General features: G+C 49.5%; 1 protein-coding gene across 4 annotated transcripts in view; it reads left to right on the forward strand.

Annotated features, from left to right (window-relative positions):
- Nucleotides 1-22,290, forward strand: part of SPTBN1 (spectrin beta, non-erythrocytic 1) — a 114,752-nt gene that overhangs the window by 48,564 nt on the left and 43,898 nt on the right. For all 4 annotated transcript variants that reach the window (XM_064650938.1, XM_064650939.1, XM_064650940.1 and 1 more), the window contains one exon: nucleotides 19,153-19,304. In XM_064650938.1, coding sequence (XP_064507008.1) covers nucleotides 19,153-19,304 — 152 coding nt within the window. The remainder of the gene's footprint in view (nucleotides 1-19,152; nucleotides 19,305-22,290) is intronic.

The raw sequence follows: 22,290 nt of genomic DNA on the forward strand, positions 1-22,290 counted from the left end.
TGTGGCACTGGAGAAAAAAAACCTGGGGAAAAAACCCCTGGCTCGCTCCTCTTTCTTTGTTGGTTAAGTTAGCAGTCTAAAGAAGGCAGATTTTATCATTTTCAGGGTCACTGCTTCAGGAATCCATTATCTGTGTGTTTACATCGGACTGAAAGAGGAAAGCAGACTGCATTGTTGAGAGCACAGAAAGTGACTTTTCCCTTCAGTGGAATGCACCATGTCGACTTAAAAAAAAAAAGTTAAAAAAAAATGCAGTGCTCTCTCTAAATGTGCTGCAATTTCCTCCAGCAGGAGAGATAAAATGTGGTGAATTCTCTGCAGTTGTAAGGAGGGATTTTGCAGCAGACCATCCTGTAGCTGTTTACTCTCATCCCAGGCTTGGAAGTGAGTGGTGCCGGTGATCTTGTTCAGGGTGGAGGTGCAGGAAGTGTTGTGAGTTATGCACCAGATACTCCCCGAAATGCTAAATAACCACACCAAATATCGGGTGTGCTGTAAAGGGAGTGGCTTCGCTCTGCTGACAAGAAGGAGCCTTTCCTTGGATTAATGGCTCCTTGCTTGAAGAATATCTACAGAGCCATTATTTTGGAGTTGTCCTATTTTGAGGTGATTCTTGCTGGGAGGCTCTGGTGCAAACAGTGGGTGTTCTGTGGCACTGGGCATTGCTCAGGGCACCCAGGCTCAAAGCAGCCAGGATGAGCTGAATAGAAGTAACATTTTTAAATTACAGATTTAGCACCAGTTGTTACCCTTTTCACTATGGACGTGTGCAAACAAGTAGGAGCAGATGCATTTCAAACCTTCATCAGCCTGGTAAAAAGTCCCTTGGGAAGCTTTCCTGCCTTGTTGTTTTTGTGTTTTCCTCCTTTATAACTGTTTTACTGCTCCTGCCCTCTGGTAGGATGGTTCTCTAGAGCAGCACCACACAGGTTACTGTAACCTCTGCTCATGTTCTTCCCACACTGAGTTTGGCCCTCTTTTTTCACAGATCCTACAGTTATCACACGAGTCCCCAGCTTTGCACTAGATTGTAGCAAGGCACAGATCTAGCAAATATTGGGAGTTTGCCTCAAAAAAAGCACTTAGGGGCATATTGTTTTGTCTAAAATAACAGAGCAAGTGCTCGGGCCCTCTACAAAGAGAAGTCTGAATCAGCAGTGAGTAGGAGACAGCTCTCTATGACCTCCTCTTTCCCAACACAGACAGTACATTAGGTTTGGCACTGGCAGCTTCATATGAGGAGAGGAGCCAGCCGAATTCTGCCCCAAAATGCTCCAGACAGAGCAAGTTCAGATCATCCGTGATCCCCATGGCACTCCTACCTTCCCCCTCTTTGAGATGCCTCCAAGTGATGTTTGTAAGGAAACTCTTGTTCTACCTGATGCTGGCTGTGGGGCAATTAAAGCAGGTTTTCCAGCCCAGTCCCAGCAGGGTGTGAAGCCAGTGCAGGTGTGGGACTGCACTGAAGGGACCGGACCGGCTCCTTCTGCACCTGGAAGGGTCACCTTGCAGGGAATCCCGGCTCCCACGTGCCTCAGTGGGCTGGAGGGAAGCAGGGTATGGCAGAAGCCACTGCTAGGAGTGAATCAAGGCTGTCTTGGTGCCAAAAGCAAGCCTGGAGTCCTGTGTATGGTAATGCAGGAGTTCACATGCTCGGTGCTTGTGCTCGTGAGAATGTCCGTGCAGGTGTGGGGAGGAAAACGCTGCGGCAAGTTGTGTCTCCTTCCAGAAGTTTCACTCAGTTCCTGTTATGGTTAGTTCCCCCAGTGCTGGAATGATAAGTGAGCGATACCATCAGTGGTTGCTATCATCCTAAAAACCTAGGTGTGGAGTTTTGGTTCTCATGGCCACTTGTTCAATGTGGAGGGATCATGTTGCAGGGCTGGAGCTGCTCTCTGCAAGTAAAGACAGAACCCCAAAACTCGTCTGTGGGAAACACGTTGCCATGGAGCTCGTGCAGGTTGTGTCAGTGGAGGAGATTCCTCCTGCTAAGTTTGATTCAGTGAAGATTAAAGCAGATCTGTTGTTACAAACGAAGGCTGTCATCTGTGCTACTTGAGCGTGGCAGGATCCTCGGCTGGGCACGGTTGTAGGAGCTGGCAGGAAAAGGTTAATGCGAGTTGGGAATTTGGAAGGAGATGCCTGGAGCTGTATCACCTTCCAGCAGGAAGGCAGTGGTGTCGGTGCACAGGGAAGCAGCTTTCAGCACTGCTCAGGGGCTCTGCCCACCTGCTTAGCGGGACAGCGGGGTATTTGTTAACATCCCTGGCATTTGGGAGCTCGGCACTTTGTCAGCCGGGTCCTTGGAAAGTCGGGGCTCAGCTCCGGAGCTGTGCCTGAGGTGTGAGATTTCCAGCGGTAATTACAGATGTAAAATCCGGGGGGATGGGGGCGAGCTAGATCAGTGCTCCTGATAAATCCCAGAGGAAAGCAGCTTTCAAAGGAGCTCTGTCCTCTGCCTTGCTGTGTGGGACATTTTGGGTCTGCTCAGTTTTGGAATGCTGCATTTCAGGTTGCAAACTGGGCATTTTTAGTGGGAGCCTGGTGTATTTTGGTGACCAGGCTGCCTGGGAGGAAGTGCCTTTATTTTGAGCCACGTCAAAAAGATTTGTTTGAAAAACTGGACACTGGAATAAGCCTGTAGGGAAGGTGAGTGTCTCTGCCATCAGAGGTGTTTCAGATCTGTTCTAAACTTTGATTCATGGGGACACAGACTGACTGTGGCTGTACCAGTGAAGGCAACCCAACTGTATTTTGGGTGTTTGGAGCAGATCTCCTCACTGTGATAGCAGTGCCTTTCAGCAGGGCAGCTCCTTGGCTTGGATCCTTTGATCTGCAATGGCCCAGTGGCTTTGCTCTGGGTTCCACTTTGTGAGTGGTCACTGGGAATGTTATCACTTCCATAATACATGGATCTATATGTAGATTGGTTCCCATCCAGGCTGCAGGACAGCTGCAGGAACACCTTCCTCATTTTCTGTTCTTAAGCAGGGTTTTCCCCCAGTTTTTCCTGCAAGAAAATCTCTCCCCCAAATCCCTGCCTATGCCCAAGGATAAACTGGGAGCTCCTGCTGCCAGCAGAGAATTTTGCAGGAGCTGCAGAGCTGTCCTGCACAGGGCACAGACGTGTCCTGGGACACCAGGATCCTCGGGGGTCTGGGGGTGCCCTTAGAGCAGCCAGTTTAGCAGTCGCCTTCCTGCTTCCAAGATTTACCTTGTAAAGGCTTTGATTCCTGGGAGCAGTGACCTGCATGGCTCCAGGGGGTGATTACTGACCTGGGACACCCTACTTTGCCTACCAAATGGGGCACTGGCATTTCTTGTCATGGTAATTTCTGGTGAAGGCTGAATTTCATTCCACATGAAATGTGTTTGTTCATGCGTCTGGTTTACAGGGATTTTTGGCTTTTTTCTCCCCTACCTTCTCAAATCCACCGAAGTTGCAAATATATTCCTGTTCTGTGGTAAATTTTGCTTGATTTCCTGCTGTCTGCAACACTGCAAAGCCTGCATGTGTCACAGCATCCAACTCCTGGGTTTGGTGAACACCTGAGCACGGGCTACACGGTTGGAAGCCCCGTCAGAAGGGTTTTAAGGGGATCTCAAACTCACTCGAATGTGCATTTCTGTGAAAGCTGGGCCCTTATCCTTTCCAGTGCAAAGATCCCTGCAAACATAACTGAATCCTTGACTCAGCTTTTGGGCAAAGATTTACCTTTTCTGGTCATGGGGTTTGGTACTTGTGAAGATAGAGAAGGCAGGTTAAAAGGGCTCAGGGTAAGGTATTTATGCTCATGTGGTCAGTGTTGATACAGGCCGAAAAGTAAACATTTAGGTTGGATTGGCTCCTCACTGAAACAACAACAATGAACATTTACAGCTCTGAGCTGTTGGCTCAGGTTTTCTGCAGTCTGTTCTCTTCAGTTTTCATTCAGAGTATATTTGTAATATTTGGGGTTTTAGCTGTGTGTGTAAGAAACTTGATTTGAAAACAAACAGAAATCTCTAGGTGCTGTAGCCCTTTCCAAAAGGGTAATTCTGTGCACTTTTTGCAGCTCTGAGCTGGTGAGGCAAACAAAGCCTGTCAGCAGGTATTTTCACATGGGACAGTGAGGTGGTTTGAATACCCTGGGGGTGATTTGTAGGCAGAGTTAGAGCAGTAAAATGATTTGTGTGATGCTGTAAATCCCCCTAGCTCTGTGGATCTGGGAATGCAGCACAGGAACCAGCCCTTGGGTGTTCCTGCATTCCGGGTCTTCAAGAAGCTCCGTGTCCCACTGTTTTGTAGGCATGTTGTAACCACCTGGGAGTACAGGCTCCTATTCCAAATATTTTTCCTATCCAAGTGCCCTATTCAAATGGATTGTGGGTTTTGCCATTAACTTCTGTGGAAAGTGGGACAATAAAAAAAGCCAACGGACAGAGATGAAAGTGGTGATAAAACACCAGAACAATGGTTGTCTTCCATTCCTGAGCCCTTCCCCGAGTTGGGTTTGTGATTTCCTCCTTTTCCTTCATTTCTTTCTTCTTTCTGTTTTCTGTTGGGTGCTTGCTTTGACTATTGAAGTGGAGGAGCTGCTACCTAAGCTCAGTAAAAAACTGGTGAAGAAAATCAAATTACAGTATGATTCCCAAAATCCCCATTTCCCTGTACTAAACTGTGAGATCCCAGCACAGGGTGTGGGGTTTGGTAACTGCACTTCTACTCAGAGGCTGAATTTCGTGAGTGTCTGAGTACTGACAGCTCTGAAGGCTTTTTTGTCCCAGTTTAAGTGGAATTGAGAGTTGTTAAGTATCAGCTATTAAGTAGCAGGGTATGACATGTGAAAATGAGTTATCTTCATTGAACAGATGGGGTTGGGAAACCTGTTACACCAAATATTGGGAATTAGTCCCTGTTAGCTTTCAAAGCTGTGCTGAAGGAGATAGAATAACATAAATAAGGTGTTTGAGAATCTGCTTTGCTCTTCCCACAAGAAATGGAATCTGAAATTTCAGTTGGAGGTTTATATCTGGGCCTGGCAGGTAATGGCCTTTATCCCAGTGTGATTGTCTGAGTGAAGTGACATAAGGACAGCAAAGATTAAAGTTGTTTAATGAGTATTAGTAAACAACTCCCCTCCCAGCTCCAAATGAGTCCTTTCAAAGGAAAGGGTCATTTGTGGAGAGTAAGGGACTCGTGCAGCACTCGCTATATGCATTTTCACCGGCAGTGAGCAATTTTCGGCTCCCATGCCCTCCTTAATTACATGAGGCTCACTGCTCCCACAAATGCATATAGCTGAGTCCTCACATTTCTGTCAGAGCAGAAAAGACCAGAGGGATGGGAAGCGACCAGAGAGCTGGATGGGGAGCACTGGTGCTTGTGACTCGTGCTGAGGAGCCCAAGGTCGCGGTGGCCGGGAGAGCCCACGGTCACACAAAAGCCCTTGTGCGGTGGCTGCTGGAACGAGGGTATCCCGGGCTGAGAGCCTCCTTTGTTGGGAGGGAACTGCTGTAGCCAAACTAATATTAACCAGGCTGGGAGCCCAGCTCAATGCCCCAGTGTTCGGGAGAAAGGAGCTTACAGAGAAAGGCCCTTCAGTGTGCGGGGACAGCGCAGACACGCAGGCAGCCGTGGGCCATGGGCTGGGGGCCACGGCCCGGCCTTTGCAAAGGCTTCTCAAAGGCCTGCCATTGCCAAGTGGCCTTTTCATGGCATAACTGGAAGTGCTGGTAATTCCACATTCAGTCAAGTTGGGTTTGTGCTTAAAAATATAGCTGGAACTCTTGAAAGCACAGCCCAATTACATGGACACGATAGACTGACACTGGACAGGGCCACGGTGCTGTTTGGTGGGAATCAGTAGCGTGCACAGCCCTGCACTGGCTTTGGTAAAACTGTATTGGGGTGGTTGTAAATATTTGTTATACATTATTGAGATGGGCAAAGAGCAAAAGCATCATCCCAAATGGCATTGTAAAGGAGGCAGGTTTGGTGTCCCTTGCAGAGACCTCAAACATCTCTGCCTTGGATGTTGCCAAAAAGGCAAGGCGGGTGTTTCCGAGGATTGGTGTGAGTTTGAGGTTAGACTCTGTAAATTCTCTTGTCTGTCGTAGTCCTGCCAGAACTCAGTTTTCAGGTGGAGTAGCTGCCCAATTGCTCACCAAGCAGTCAGTGCAGAAAGCGGGGTGGTGAGCTACAAACACGATCTGTGTGACCGCAGCGCTCTAATCACAGGCAGAGGGCTGACCTTATGCCTGCAGAGATTAAACAAAACAACATGTGGTTACAAAGAGATTTAAGAGTTTATCTGAACAGAATAAATGCTGCCTGCCTGGATTTTTCTTGGAAAAAACCCCTATGTTTTAAGGAAGATACTTAAATTTCACTTAATGGCTTGGCATTTATTCAGAAAATCAGCCAATATGCAGTGCCCACTTCCCAGATAATCTGAACTAAGGCAGCCCCGTTAAAGGAACTGCACAGCAGCACAGTGCTGAGGGATTTCTCAAATCCAGGCCTGCTCCTGCATTTTTCTGGAATAACAGCTCCTCCTTGGTTTCAGCCTTCTCCATGCTAGTGACATATGTTGGGTTCAGCCTTCTCCTTCCAAAAAAACCCCAAAAGTGCAGTTCTCAGTGCCCATTTTGTCCAGGCAGTGTTTCCAGTTTTTGTAAGTATGATCTGGTTGTGATTTGGTTCCAGGAAAAAAGAGAAGTGCAAACCTGGCTGTTACCTCTGCAGTCGACTAACTACAGTTTGCTTTGGGTAATGATTAATTCTCCATCTAGTTTAGTATCTTTCCACAGTTATTTCCAGGGACACTAGACTTTGGTAGAGCAAGGGCTGCTCGTTTCAGGGTGTGCCTGGCAATCCCGTGGAAGAGGCTGCTGTGAAATCACGGTGTGACTGTGCTGTGATTGCAGTCTGGGATGAGTAAGAGCCATTAGGGAATGGCAGTTAGGTAAGGCTCTGAATAAATAGGGGAGGTGTCTGGGAACAGCAGATATTGGTTGTGCCCTGAACTTCTGACCTTTCTGTTACTCACGACAGGGAGTTCAATAATTTGGGTTAACTCTGCCTGGTGTCTCATGTTCCCTGAATAAAAAGGAATTCCTTGGGATGCAGTGTCCATCCCCACTCCCACCCCGAGTCAAGGGGCTGGGCTGTGCCCCCACGTGCTGGGGCTGGAGGTGCTGGTGAAAACCGTGGGGTCTGTGGCACTTCTGTACTTAAGTGGATGAAGTCTAATTGGATCCAGGCTCTAATCTCGAGCCCAAAAAACAAGGAAAGGACATTGGGAACTGTTTTAGCTATGGCTGTGGGAACTGCATCTGCTTCCTCAGAAGGGAACTGTCCCCCATTCCCTCCCCATGTCTTTGTTCACCCTGTGGGGTGTGAGTTGAGTTCCATCCTTGTGGCCTCTCCTGGGAACAGGAAGGTGTGTGTTGCTTCCAGCTCCAGGAAGTTGCTTTAGAAAGTTGGCAGTGCCTGCAGCCGTTTCCCGAGTGTTCCCAGGGTGAGGTCCTGGCCACTGTCACTTGTGCAGGTGCTCTGATAATCCCTCAGCCCTTAACAGCAGATATGTGCTCCTTGCCCCTGGACCCGATGGCTCTTAGTTCTTGCCTCAGTCCTCGCGGAAGGAGCTGCCAGGGCGAGACATGGAACTGTGGCACAGTTTTTCCATAAATCCACTGCTGCTGATAGATTACTGAGAGCTTCTCTCTCTGCCTCTCCTCCAAAACAAACGTGTCTGATAGGGTATGTTATAAAATCCCCGTGCTATAAACCTTATTTGCTGGAACATTTGCTCCCAACAGTTGACTTGCCCTGGTCTTTGCCAGCCTGTGGGTGCTAATGATGCTCTGTGCCCTGTGCTCCTGGCGCCAGCCGAGTTCCAGCCAATTCCTCACTGCAGATCCTTTCCTCCTGAATAAAAGCAGTCTCAAGTTGTCCTGGAGAGCAGACAACACTTGAGGACACCTCATATGTAAAGCCCTCAGCCGTGCAGCGTGTCCTGGCAGTGCCATCCCCGAAGGGATGGGTCGGAGCTCTGCCCTGGCGCCAGGATTGCTGCTCCCCAGGCTGGCTCTGGCAGGGCTGGGACACACACGGGTAAAGCAGCAGCTCAGAGGGGACTTCCCCTGCTTTTCCTGAGTGACTGAAATGACTGGGCAGGGCAGTGCCATCTCCACAGTCCCTGTTTCAGGGTGCTGGGTACGGGGCTGTCCCTTTCCTCTCCTCCATCCTCAGGAGTGTGGCCCATCCCAACCAGTCCCTGGCAGCTTTCAAGTGTCCCTGTGTGAGCCACCTAATGCCAGAACACCTTTTGTTTTCTGTGCTGCACAACTCAGCTCTCCCTTCTGGTGTGGCTCCTGGTGCCAAGTTTAGAAACATGTCCCTGGCATGAGCTGCAGGTCACCGTGGACTTCACATTTAGGACTGTGTTCATGGAGCTTTTCCTTCTGCATAAACACCTGAGGTGTTTGAGTTGGGCTGAAATGTGCCTGTAAGTTTGGAGACCTGGAAATCAGTGAGTTGCCACAGCTCAGGCTTCAGGAACACACAGATCAGTGTAAGGTGCCATAAATGCATTTTGCTGCCTGTGTACACCTGTGTACCCGGGGTGTGCCCTGGGGCTGTGTAGGATGAGTGCAAGCACACAGATAGTCAAGGAATCTCTGCAAACATGCCAGAGTTCTGTGCTTAACCAATACCTGAACTATGTGCTAATGACATTGCTGTCACATTAGCAGGCAACTGGGAGCATTAATTAGACACTGAGCTTTCAGAAGTTAGTGTGCTCTGTGTTTCCTTTATTTACAGCCATTATCTTATAGTCTGCTCGGGGCTTTGTTCTGGTTTGGGAGTTTTTAAAGAAAATACCACAACACCGCTTCACATTTTAAGGGAGGAATGCAGAGCCCTCATGCAAGGTGGTTAAGGAGGCCTCAGTGAAATGACTGATCAGGGGTGTTTGGGTGCTTTTATATTGATTAGGCTGAGCTGCTGATGTTGCCACTTAATTTTCTGATTGTGCTAAAAATGAAGGAAGTTAAGTGAGGGTAAATTCTTGGGAGGTGGCACACTCAGTACAACTCACAAGTCCACTTTTAAGACTAGAAAAACAAGTGATGTTTCTGGAGGAAGATACACTTTTAAGGTGTTCAAAGTATAATTTTACCCAGCTAATTCCTTCAAATTTGCATTGCCTTTTAAATCTCAGAGAGACCTTGGAGGGTTTCAAACAAAGGGGATTTTTTGCTGATACTGATTTGAAAGTTGTTCCCTGGGTAGGAAATACCATGCTGGAAAGGGATCTCTTTTCCCCACTCTTGCATAACTCCAAAGGCTAAAATGGTTTTGCTTAAACATTCCACATTGTCCCACAAAAGCAGATCCATAAATGACCTTTGGATTGGAATCCAGCAGACCAGCAGGAAAGTGTTGAGGTGAGGAACTGGAACGCATGTGCAACTTGTTTGTGCCTCAGGAGTCCCAAGAAAGATTTCTTACTATTAATTGTTATTTTTTAATTGCCACATAGATTTCTTAAAAACCCCTTTAATACACAGAGAGTCTGGTTGGAATGTGAGTTCACACTGATGCTGTGGTTCAGTTTTCTGGAGCTTTCCTCACCCAAGTGAGCAGGTGAAGGTGTCAGTTCCTCCAGCCTCCAAAGGCACCAACTCCAGGACTCCCTGGGGAGCTCTGCATGATGGGTTTGCAGATTAGAGCCAGAGAAGATTAGGGATTTTTCCTCTAATGCTTCTTATTGGCAGTTTGTTTCAAATCTCATTAAAATTAATGCATTTTTAAAACTCCCTTTTTAGAAATAACTGCATTTTATAGATACCAGGGTTCCCTTCAGCTACACAAGTGATTTTAATTGTAATCTACAATATTTTTGTTGCTGTTATTCATTCAACTTTCACCCTTGGGATCTAGCTTGGATCCCAGGCTTGCTGAGCCATGGCCTGGCTTACCTGTGGTGTTGCTGCTTTTCTCCAGCATCCTGTCAGCACAGTGTAGTGCATCTGACTCCACAAAACAGCATGAACATAACAATGGGAAATTACTGTGTGGCCATGGAAACTGCAGGAACTAAACACATTGCTCAGCAAGGCTCGGAATTCAGCTCCTATTAATCCCTGATCAACACCCTGGTTGTTTAAATATGTGTGCTTCCATTTCAAATATTTCTGGGATAATGAAAATTATAATTTAACAGCAATTAATTATAATGATAACATCTCTTAGCACAGAGATTTAATATTTTGAAAGGATTAAATGCAGCCATCATAGATTTCTTTATTTTCTATTCATGCTTTTATGTCATTAAGGTGAAATTAGATTTAAACACAAAAGCAACAAAGGTTTGGCATTTCTTTCATCTGTTTGGCATTTCTGCTTTGCCACCACAGCGAGTTTTTAAAGGAGCACGGTCAAAACATACCACAGCTTGGGCTTTTCTCTCCATGTAATGTCTCAGCCTGTGCCTCAGCTGGAAGCAGAGATGCCCCAGCTCTCTGAAATCCCTCGGTGGGATTCCATGGAGATCCTGGCAGTGCAGTCTGGCCCGTTCTTGTTTCATCTTGAGGATGCTTCATGTTGGAAGAGCAGTTCATCTGGCCCAACACACCTGCTCAAAGCAGGGGCACCTTCCATGCTAGGGCAGGTTGCTTAGGGCTTTGTCCTCTTGGGATGTGCATATCCCTGAGGATGGAGATCCCACAGCCTGTGGGGATCTGTCTGCACACCCCCACAGCGAGAGCCTTCCTGCTGGGAGCCCTCAGTGATGGGCTTTTTTGCCAGAAAGGATGGAATTGGCCATGCATTGTCTTCCCAGGGAATGCAGAGCCCTGGTGGCCATCTCTCAGTGACTCATCCTGGTTAACAGCTACAAGGCTGTGTTTCCCAATCCCTGGCTGAGGAGGATCCCAGGCTGGTCACATAGTTGCCTTGTAGGAATAGCAGTGCCCGTGCCCCGTGCAGCTGCTGCATTCCCAGTGCTGGGAAGAGGGAGGAGTGCTGGGGTGAAATAATGAAAACAGCCCAGCTCCTTCTCCCTGCCCTTGTTTTCCTTCCTATAGACGAGTGGGAATCCACTGTAAAAACTCTCCTTCTGCTGGGTTTGGTGAACGTGGGCAGAAACAAGACAGGGAAGTACCTGGCATGTTCCCTGCCCATGCCAAGCCCTGCTCTCACCCTCTCCAACCCTGCCCATCAGACAGTGGTTTGGACAAGCACGGAAGACTATTTTTGTCCCCCCCAAAATCCCCTGGCACTTCCCTGCATTATGCTGATAGTGCTTGTTAAAGGAAACTGCCGAGACCCCCACAAGGCTGTGTGTCCTTGAAATAGTGCAGTGACCTCAGGTCTGCATTGTTCTCCTGTGGGAACGTCCCAGGCAGTGTCCTGGGACAGGCGATGCTTTTTCCAGGCTCCTGTTGCTGAGGTGATCTGTCTCCTACGCAAAAGGGGAAAATGGCAACGGGCACAAAGCACTGACATCGGATCAGCCAGGAGGGGTTTGTGTCCCTGCCTGGAAAATGCCCCCAGCACTGAGGCATTTTCGTGCTGCTGTTGAAAGGAGGCCCATTTGAAGAACTGAACTGCTGCTTTGTGTAAAAAGGGTTTCGTAACATCCTTCTTCCGAAAGGAAAAAGAGAGGCCCAGAGGAGGTACCAAGACAATCAGAGGGATGGAGCAGCTCTGCTGTGAGGAAAGGCTGGGAGAGTTGGGATTGTACAGCCTGGAGAAGAGAAGCTTTGGGGTGACCTGATTGTGGCCTTCCAGTGCCTGGAGGGAGCCTGCAGGAAACAGAGAGAGAGACTATTGACAAGGGCCTGGAGTGACAGGACAAGGGAGAATGGCTTCCCACTGCCAGAGGGCAGGGTTAGATGGGATGTTGGGAAGGAATCCTTCCCTGTGAGGGTGGGGAGGCCCTGGCACAGGTTGCCCAGAGAAGCTGTGGCTGCCCCATCCCTGGAAGTGTCCAAGGCCAGGTTGGATGGGGCTTGGAGCAACCTGGGCTAGTGGAAGGTGTCCCTGCCCATTGGGGTTGGACTGGATGGGCTTTAAGGTGATTCCAACCCAAACCATATGATTCTGTGATACAGTTTGGGGCCAGGCCTTGGTCCTGATGAACATTTGTCTCAGAATGGCCTTCAGTAACGTGGGCTGGTGTGTGTAACCCAGGGCACAGGGTGGGGTTGAAGCTGCAGGCGGGTGTAGGTGTTTCCAAGAGCAGCACCCAAAACTGTTAAACCACTTGAATCAGCCACTGGAAAGGTTGTGTTCCTGTCAGTGCTTTGCATTTCGTAGAGAACAACAAGCAGTCAGTGGGTTTCCTGGAGCAGCAGAGGAGCAGCTGAGTGGTGGCTGTTGGTGCACTGGGCTGCCAGGGGTGTTCTCCACAGCAGGGAGCTGGGCCTGCTGTGGGACACAGTTCCATGGTTTTGTATTCCAGTTCCCCTGGAGTTAAACAGGCAGTTCACATAACCTGTGCCAGTGCAGGGACAGCTGAGCACACACTGCTCTAAAGCTGCTTAAACATGTCATCTTCATCTCCTGCATTAAAGGAAAAATCAAAATCAAAAGCTGAGTTCTTCCCCCAGTTTAATCTGTCAAACCCAGATGACTGTTACATTTCTTTTATTTGCTGTGGGAGACTTTTTGCAGATGAACATAATCATTCTTGTCCATGAATCCAAAGCTGGCTTTGGGAAGGTTTGTTTCTGTGTTGCTGACACCAAAATGCCATAAACTCTGTGTAAAAACAAAGACAATGAGGGGACCTGCCCTTCCACAGCCCGGATTGCTTGGCTGGCTCCCGGCCATTGTTCTGTGTCATTGTGTGAGGGAGTTCAGTGCCATCAGAGAGACAAAGCAGCACAATTGTTTGTCCCACATGCTGCATTATGGAGCTTTCCCTTTTCGCTTTCCAGAGCAGTTTCCAGCAGTGAAAGTAGTCACATGCTGTAGTGTTTAATAGGGAAGGGTAGATATTTAATAGGATTTAGGAGCTGGCTGGTGCATCCTAGTAAAAGCAAATGGATTGCTGAACACACCCCGACTTCTCCACAATAGTCTCCATGTAGCAGAGTCAGGAAAGCAGCAAGGATTTTGCTCCTGAAGAAATCACCAGCTAAACAAAACATGAACAAAATCCCCTCGTTGCTGTGTCATCTTTAACATTTGCATTCAAGTTCTAGTCTAAGTCATGTTGGAGCATGTAAAAGCTTTGGTGTGATCTCACCCTTTGGGATGGGAAGTCACTCCACAGATTACTTTGTGCCACAAAATAACCATTAACAAATGCATCCTGTTTGCATCAGAGCCATCAGCTGCTCCATCCCCTTTCCTCCTGTGGGCCAGACTGAAAGGGAAGGAGGTGCCTTTTCCTAAGCCCTGGACCCACGTGTATCATGTTCTGTGTGCCATGTGTAGGTTTGACTTGCTGCAGCTTTCCTTCTGGTTTGTTCCTTGTCTCTGCACATGTGTGTTAAGGACTTGTGTTTTCTAATTAAGCTCCTTTTTCCCCCCATTTTCACCAACCCCAGCTTTCAGTCCTGCCCCACCATGTGGAGCTGGAGAAAAGCAGCATCCACTGTTCAGTTTATTGCCTTGCTGCTAAAGGGGAGATGGTTATAGGGCACTTGAATGTTGGGAGAAACTGATTTTATTTCTTTTTCTCTACAGGATCCTCCTGAGCGAGTGATCCTTCCTCCTTCCTTCATCTTCTTCCCTATAGACCAGTTCCAGTGTATTTCTATTTAGACTCTCTGTGCCTTTACTGTGCATGCTTAAGCATTGTTCTCTCTGGGCTTCCTGGTGCCACAAGGACTAACAGAGCCTGTGTGGGACCATGTGGAAAGGCCATCATTTGGGAATGTTTATCCAAGCAGATGTTTCTCTCCTCGGCTGCTCCGGTGTGGATACCCAGAGGTGCTCTTTTCCCCTTTGGGCTATATTTAGTGCTGCATCCCTTGAGTGATTTGCAGTGTTCACACCTCCTGGAACAGCAGAGGTTTGGACCCGTGTTAGAATTATTTTATACTCACAATTGCTCTTGGGTGAAGGTTATCACAGCTCATCCACTCAGGTTGTTTCCTGATAAAATCTTGCTTGATCACCACATTCTGGTCCCAGTAGCTGATCTGCCCTGCTCTCAGGCATCTTTCTCAACTGAGAAACCTCCAAGCACAGCTGGAATTTGTGAAGCTGTGAGTGTTCCTGGCTATCTCACTTCATACCCCCACACCTGTGACAAAGCATAGGGTGATATCCTGCACCCTGAGAACCTACAGCAGTGGGAACGTTGGCCTGTGAAAGGAAGCTCTGTTTTCTCTGTGCTCAGTCAAGCAAGGTTATGATCTGGGAAGTTCTGGGAAGCTGTGGATAGTGGATATCAGCAAAAGTGGTGTGCTTGGAGCAGTGCTCAGCTGCTCTCTGAGTCAGGGTGTTCAGCAGTGCTCCGGGTAGGGCACGCACCGGCCGCTGTAGGGAAAACAGGAATGATTCTAAACTGGGAAAATTACTTTCAGCATGCTATAAACTTGTAGGTGACCTGCTTTTGGAGCTAGGGATTAAAAGTCATCCATAATTTGTCTTGAGGTATCCCAGGGATCCATGGACGCTGAGTGCCTGGAGCAGCTGCTGGGCTCTGAGGGACGCTGTCAGTGCCTGGTGGTTGGGCTGTCCTGAGGTGTCTGAGCACAGGCAGCAGCCCCAGGCTGCTCCTTCCAGCTCTCCCTTTGTGCTCCAATGTCTCTGTTTCCTGCAGGAGCGTTTTGGCTCCTCTGAGAGCACCCCTTTCCTGCCCAGGGCTGGCAGGGGTGTCACAGCCCCTGTGCAGGGGCACCACCCAGGTTTGGAGGAGAGTCCAGGTCAGTGTGTTGGAAGTGTGGTTTGCCCGGTGTGGAGGAGCGAGCAGGTCACCTTGGAGCTGTGTTTAGCAAGCAGGGGCCACACAGGGAGCCTTTGCCAGGGCAGTGGTCGGTGCTGCAGGCTTGGGGGAGCACAGAGGGGCTTCTCCCAGGCGGCTCTGCAGCCCTGCCTTTCCCAGGGCAGTTACTGGAACAGCTTCACCATTCTTCTGGCTCAGCCCTGTTGAGGTCACTCAGCAGAGTGAGCTGTGACAGGGGGGGATGTGTGTGACCCCCCTCCGCTGTCCTGCACTGGGCACTCTGGGCTCTCACTAAGTTGACCACATTTTTGTCAGGGTTTTTTCTCATCAAATTAGCGGAGGAAGATTTGTCTCTCCTCAGGCGAGGAAGGGACTGGCTGCGTGTTTGTGATCCTTTGCAGCCCTGTTTATGTGAGTTCCAGTGTACAAACTCCCGTTTATTTACCAAACTCCTAAACAAAGTCAGTCCTTGATGTATCACAGTCCCGGCACTGGGGTTTGCAAACCCCCGTGTGGTGGTGGCATTGTCGTGTCCTTCCGCACGAAGGACATTTCCTTCCCAGTGTTGCCTCAAGATAAGTTGGATTCTCCATTATCGATTCTGTGCTTCCGTTTCCCTGCTGTGTGTGTTTTGCATGTCGCCCCGTTCTCTTTACCCTTGGGAAACAAATGTTTTCACAAGCTGTAGGACACCTGGGGCTCCACCCATATCCTCTAGTTTGAATTAATCTTCAAAATCTGTAGCTGTGTTTTTGAAAGCATGAAGGACATTTGTCAAAACCATCACTTGAGGTTCATAAATAGCGCTCAGGGCCCGTGGCTGATGTTAAATCCTCAGTGTCACCACTCATGGGTGCACCTGGCCCTTAGTGTGGAGGGTTTTGCACATTAAGAGAGTCACAGTTGTGTTCTGTGCTTGGCTGAGCTGTCAGGGCTCTGAGTACCACTTTTCTCTATGTACCTTTCTTTCTCTGAAAGGCACAACCAAAATTCACGGAATTTAATTCTGTGCGTGTTTTAACCCGAAACCCCAGAGCAGAAAAATGCACTTTATCAGTTAGAGAGGGTTGGTAAAAGCATTGCAAAAACCTGCTGTCATTGTGAAACACCATGTAGAAATAATCAGGAGAGGTTTGAACACGACCAGCCCCAGTCACACCACCTTCCAAACGGGCTTGGTTTGCTCTTTCCCACGTTGAGGGAAGCGATGCGGGGGTAAGAAGGGCTGGGCCTTCTCCCTCCGGGGGCTTCCGTGGCTGAGAGAGTCGGTGGGGAATCAGAGCTGTGCTCTGCCCGTGCCAAGGGTGGGATAAAGCCTGGCCTTCCTGGGTGAGCGCCCCATTAGGGGGCTGAAAGAGCTGCTGTGTCTCCGTGGTGGCATTTTCTGAGATAAGTTGCTGGCAGGGAGCACATGGGGCCTGGCTCCTGTGTGGTGCTGCAGGGCTTTCCCACGGGCTGCAGGCTGCTCCAGGGCAACCAGGGATCTCCCTGCTTTTGGCCCTTCTTGCTGGGAATCAGAGGGGAGATGGGAAGCAAACGAGGAGCCATGGATAGCTCCAGCTGTCACGATAGCTCCAGCACTGAAGCTGCGTGTGAAGAGCCGGCTGTAGGCCCAGCACGAGCAGTCGCTGCTGGCAGCAGCACAACTGCTGTCCCAGGAGACATTGTCCCCCTGTTTGGATGTGGTGGGGGAGCGGGAGGAGGGCAGTGCCTGAGGATGGGTGGGGAGCAGGTGAGAGCAGCACAGCCAGAGCAGCACAGCGAGAGCCAGGGGGGACCAGAGAAACCAGCCCCGCAGAAAACAGGAAACCAGGACCACAGAGAGCAAGAGGGAGGAGACGGGAAGGCAGAGAGGGAGAGGCGGCCACTGCTTGAACTAGAGCAAGGAAAACACACGTGAGGGCACCACCATCAGCTCCCGGGGCACAGAGGGCCTCCAGCTGGGCAGGGAGAGACTGGAGGCTCTGTCCCATCCTCTCCACTCTGATCATTCACTGTGCTTAAGGATGCTGAGGCAACACAGAAGACAAGGAGCCAGTGGAGCTTTCTCAGGGTGCTTTCCCTGAGTCCCCACTGCCTGAAGAAAGCACTGTCTTGTCCTCCTTTAGGGCCACTGATGGTGGTTGGGAAAGCAGTGCCTGGGCCGTGTTGACGCTGTCCCCAGGAGGGACCCACCTTCCCCCTCCTGGAAGGGCTGCCTGGAGCCTCTGCTCTCGTGGCTTCCTGGCCTTGCTTTCAGCAGCAGGAGCTCCCAAGCTGCTGTCAGTTAATCCCACGGCACCAGAGGCTCCACAGCCTCGCTTGGCGTGTCACTGCATTTCCCACATCGTGTCTTTCATCTGCTCAAAATTAGGCACTTCTTGTACTACAACCACATGGAAGTTCTTTTCCCACCCATTACTTTTGCCATGATCCCAAACTGGGAAGTCTGTTGTAACCATAACTTTTGACCACAGATGTTTGTGATGGGTGGCTTTATGATGGTATTTGGTAGCTTTTTTTGTTTTACATAATATTTTCTATATCCAGCTTTATTTTTAGATCCTGTACATCCGCATTTCTCTTTCGAGTGAGTGTAACCACAGGGATCTCTGAATGTTGTGCTTCTGTGTAGAGAGTACAGTGACTAAATAAACAAACTTGCTGAGTTGTTTTGGGGCTTGTTCAAGCTGGTGAAGGGAGATGTGGTAATTTCTGTTAGAAATTTCTTTAAAAAGCACAGCTATTGCAAGGTTTCTCTTCTGTGACTCATTTCAAAAAAGTACTTCAAGTAAAGGCATGGATTACTACAAGCAGATATGCAGATCCATATTTACTTGTAAACAGTTCATAAAATACATATTTCAGGCTAGTAGACACTCACTGCAGTTCCTGCTGATTTCCTGTTCTCTTCCTCTATCACAGGGATCCTCTGCCTCACATGGAGTGGGGGCAAACCGTCAGTTCCCTGAAAGCACATCACTGTTTTATCACTAACCCCACCTTTTGCAGCTTGCCAAGCCCCATTTTCATTTCTCACCTTATAGGGAGGTAAAAGCTGTCAGAAGTGGGGCAGTTTCAGTGCAGTAGCTTCGGTCACACCCTACCCATGGGTAGCAAGGATGAATTCAGAAATCAGTGGGAGGAACTGCAATCTCAGGGTAGGGTTTGTGCAGCTCCAGTGCAGGTCTGCTCTTCCTCCCACTTACACCATTTATTAGCTGACTTCTTGTCTTTATTCTTTTACTTGTTTTTCAGCTTTCTATCCTTTTCAGCCTCATGGCTGTGCTGAGATCATGCCCCCACCATGCCGTGCTTTTGGGAAGGGGGCACATCCTTCCTCTGGAAGGAAAGCATCCACCAAAACCTGTCAGATCTGCTCTGACATGGGTGTTTTCTCTGTTTCAAACAATGTACTCGGAGCTTTCAGAGCTGGAGACGTGTTGCACTGTGGTTTAGGATTCACCTGTCTCCATGTCCTGTTCCTGCACATGCCAGTGACTGAGGGAGGCTTGGAATCATCTCTGCTTGGGAAAGCAGAGCACTTCCATTCATACATCTAGCTGTGGATTCCAGAGCCTGAGCACCTGTGTTTTGACAAATGCGGTCTGTAGTAGTTCCCAGCTCAGTGAAATGACTTTTGGCTGACAGGGAAGGGCTTCATCCAAAGCCCTTGGCAAAAGAATTTAACCACGGAGATGTATAATGCTTCTGTCTGAGAGTTCTGGGCTTGGCAGATGGCTGGGTAGGAGTTTGTGAATTAATGTGGACTGCAGCGAGCCTGTGCAGTGAGGGAGCTCTCAGCCAATGTTTTCCTGTATAAACAGTTGTGAAAGACTGGGAAGGCAAGGTGGAAAGAATCCATTTTTCTATGGCTTTAAATTAATGCAAGTCCCCGTCAGGCATGCAGTTATGGAAAAGTTCATCTTGACATTGTGTAAATACAGTTACCAGTGTTGACTCTGCAAATAAATATTGTCATGAGGAAGGAAAAAATCAGGGGGAAGCTTTGGTCTCTGCTCTCTTTTGTACCTGCCTTAATCCAAAGTGACTTGTGGTATCCGGGGGATCCATTGTGGGTTTGTTTGCACATTGCAGAGCAGGTGAACTCAGCAGGTGAGGAAAGGTGGATTTCCAGTGGAAAGTCTGAATTTCACCAATGATTCTCCCAAGAAGACAAGCCATACCTTACATTTAATATGAGTTGTTTGAACATCACATCCTCACGTAGCTCCATGAGCTGTGATTTATTGGGAGTAACGTTGTGTTTTCCCCACAGATGAACGTGAGGCAGTTCAGAAGAAGACCTTCACCAAGTGGGTGAACTCCCACTTGGCACGTGTGTCCTGCCGGATTACAGACCTGTACACTGACCTTCGGGATGGAAGGATGCTCATCAAACTGCTGGAAGTTCTCTCAGGAGAGAGACTTGTGAGTGTCTGGTCGTGTCCATTGTGGGTTTTGGTTTGGGGTGGGCTTTTGGTGAGTCCTTGGCTCCACTCGAGTGCAGCAAAACCGAGTACTGAGGGTTCAGCACTGCAAATGGCTTTTTACACTTGAAAGGAGAAAAAAGAGCTCTATTGCTTCAGCTGGATCCAGACACCATTAGAATATCTTCCTACTGGTTTTGGTGGGAATCAAAGACAGTCTTCTTCAAAGGTTCTTTGCTGGTAAGCTGCTGAGTGCTTCCATCAGCAAGTTCCCTGCTCCCCAGTCTGACAGGCACAGAGCACTGGATTGTGCTCAGAGATAGGGCTCTCTTTGGTTAGGGGGATATCTAAAATGAATTGAAATGCATGGGTGAAACTCTTCCTTTGGGTGTGCTGAGACACCCCTGGTACCAGCACAGGGGGGTGGGAGTGAGAGAGCCCCTGGAGTGCAGACTGGGTGTCAGGGAGCAGCAGGGGATCCGTTTTTCCCTCAGTTCCTGAAATGATGGCCGTGCTCTTAACTGCCTAATTTACTGCAATCTTTTCAAAGAAATACGGGTCTGTAGCTAAGACCCAGGGCTACATGGGGCTGCAGCTGTGTAATCACTTGTCATCAAGCTCTCCTATTAGTGGAGCTCCATGGCTTAAGACTCTGCTTAATGAGTTGAACATATGGCCAGTGTAGTGTGTGCGTGGCCAGGCAAGAGAGGAGCTTTCCGAGTGCAGCTGTGAGGGCCAGGCAGCTCTGGGGGGCACAGAAGTGCCTGTGTGGGAGGAGGTAACTCCTGGGTTTGCCAGTTGCAGTTTGCTCAGAGCCCTTGCTCTCTGCCAGGTGTTGGGTTTGACGTGCTCCCTGCAGGCAGCAGGTGTTTGCTCAAGGGATAACCCAGAGGGTTGGGGCAGCAGCTGTGCCAGCTCTGCTGAGGTGTCCCTGCCTGCCTGCAGGCTCTGCCTGGCAGTGGCACAGAGGAAGCTCAGAGCAGTCCTGGCACTGTGGTGGCACCATTCTTTGGCATTTGTCACTCCAGCTTTTGGGAAATGCAGACCAGGGTGGGGAGGGGGCACTTGCACCATGGTTTGCTATCGCACTGGCAGCTGCCACACCAGCACAAATTCCCTTTGCAGCGTCCTTATCTGGGGCTGGAGGACAGCAGGCTCTGTTTGAACAGGACATTCCACCACACCTTCCTCTGCAATGCACTGAACCTTGAGACAATTACACACACCACAAGTATTCCAGGAGGATCGGCACAGCAGCCACTTCCTGATGTTCTTCACTCTTCTGGAATTTATTTTAGTGGGTATTGCTTAAGTTCTGACATCTCCACGGCCACCAAGAGAAATCTAAAGGCAGAAAGCCTAAAATGCAGAAAGCTTAAAATCAAGAAATGTTAAATGCTAAGAAAGCAGAAACTAGCCTCCAGAAGTATTTTAATATGGTATGTTAACTGGTGCAGTGGAACAAACAGGAATTGCTTCCTCACTTTTGAAACTGGGGTTCAGATTCTGGAGCTGGAATCATATTCCTATGGAGCACTCTGGGATTTAGGATGCTGATCAGGGAAGCAGGGCTGCTCTTTGCTCTCTCTAAGACCTCCAGCCTCAACCCTGCGTTTTTCAAAAGCTGTTGTGATTCTTGTTGATGAAAACCCAGAGCCTTGGAGGTGTGTTGGGGAAACTCAAAGTGAGAGCATCCAGTAAGGACAACACCTGCATCTTCTTGACTTGGCTAAGCTTGATTCCTAATCTTAGTGTTTAGCCCAGACCTTCCTACACAAGGTCCTCTGTGCAGCACAGTGTTTGAGAGAAGCTGATGGCATGCCATGGTCTCTCTGAGCACAGTGGGGAAGGATCCAGCCTGCATGAAAGGACAGCTGTGATTTGGTTTGCACACACTGTTCACCAGCTTCTCCCAGACAGAAAAATAAAGCTGGGAATTGTTTTCAGCATAAGATTAAGCATTTAGCTCAGTTTCTTCCATAACTAAATAAAGGATTAGTAAATTCCTTACAATTCCTGGATGCTCAAAGGTCAAACCATTTAAGCATGTTCTCTGTAGTGAGTTCTGTCACATTTTCCCTTGGAAACGGGAAGGGGTTTGATGTAAAACCAGTTTTCCTGTAATACGTGTGTGCAGACTGGGTTTAGGTGCCTCCTTTCCCTCTGCTCAGCACCTGGAGCTGTGCAGCCCAGTAACTGTGCAAGTTATGTCTCAGTGTCTCGTCCTGAGGCTGTGCAGGGCAGTGTGGCAAGCACAGCCACACCTTGCACAAACCAGCCTCAGACGCCTCTTCCTCTAAATAAAACATGTCTTGTGAGTGGCCCTGGCTCTGCCACCGCGGTGCTGGAGCTCCTGAGGGCACGGGGGGAGCTGCTCAAGCCGTTTCCTTTCTGCTCAGCGGTGCGAGCGTTAGAGGCAGTGCAGCTCCGCCTCCGGAGCTGAGGAAGGCCGTGTTGAGGCAGGGACAGGCCCAGGTGTGCCACCGCTGCTGGGAACTGGCCACAGGCACGGTCCTTGCTGAGGGCTGGGCACGTCCTTGGGAGGGTGAGCCCGCCTGCCCAGCCCTCCCGGCTCCGGGCGTGGCACGGGGCTGGGCTGAGCCCTGGGTGCAGCCGGGCCTCCGCCCTCCCTCCCGCCTGCAGCAGCCTCCCTGCCTGTGTTTTGTAAGGTGCAGGCAGAGCTGGGGGCCAGCTTATCCCACTGCCGGGTGAGGGGTGGTGCAGTGGAGGCTGGATCCGGACGGGCCCTGCTCAGTCCTGCTGCTGGGCCCTGTGCTGGCAGTGTGGGGGTGGCTGGTGTGTGCACAGGGGGCACATCCAAGCAGGGCCTCTTTGCAGGGACGTTCATACCCCACAGCCGTGGCAGCTCCTGGGAATTGTTGCCCTTGCTGGGAGCTGTGGGTGACTCTCTGCCCTGGGAGGGCTGGCTGAGGCTGAAGCTCGAACCAGCACATGGCCTCAGGGTTGGTGTGTCCCAAAGGGCATCT

The sequence above is a fragment of the Pseudopipra pipra genome, chromosome 3, assembly GCF_036250125.1.
Source record: "Pseudopipra pipra isolate bDixPip1 chromosome 3, bDixPip1.hap1, whole genome shotgun sequence".
Classification (NCBI taxonomy): domain Eukaryota; kingdom Metazoa; phylum Chordata; class Aves; order Passeriformes; family Pipridae; genus Pseudopipra; species Pseudopipra pipra.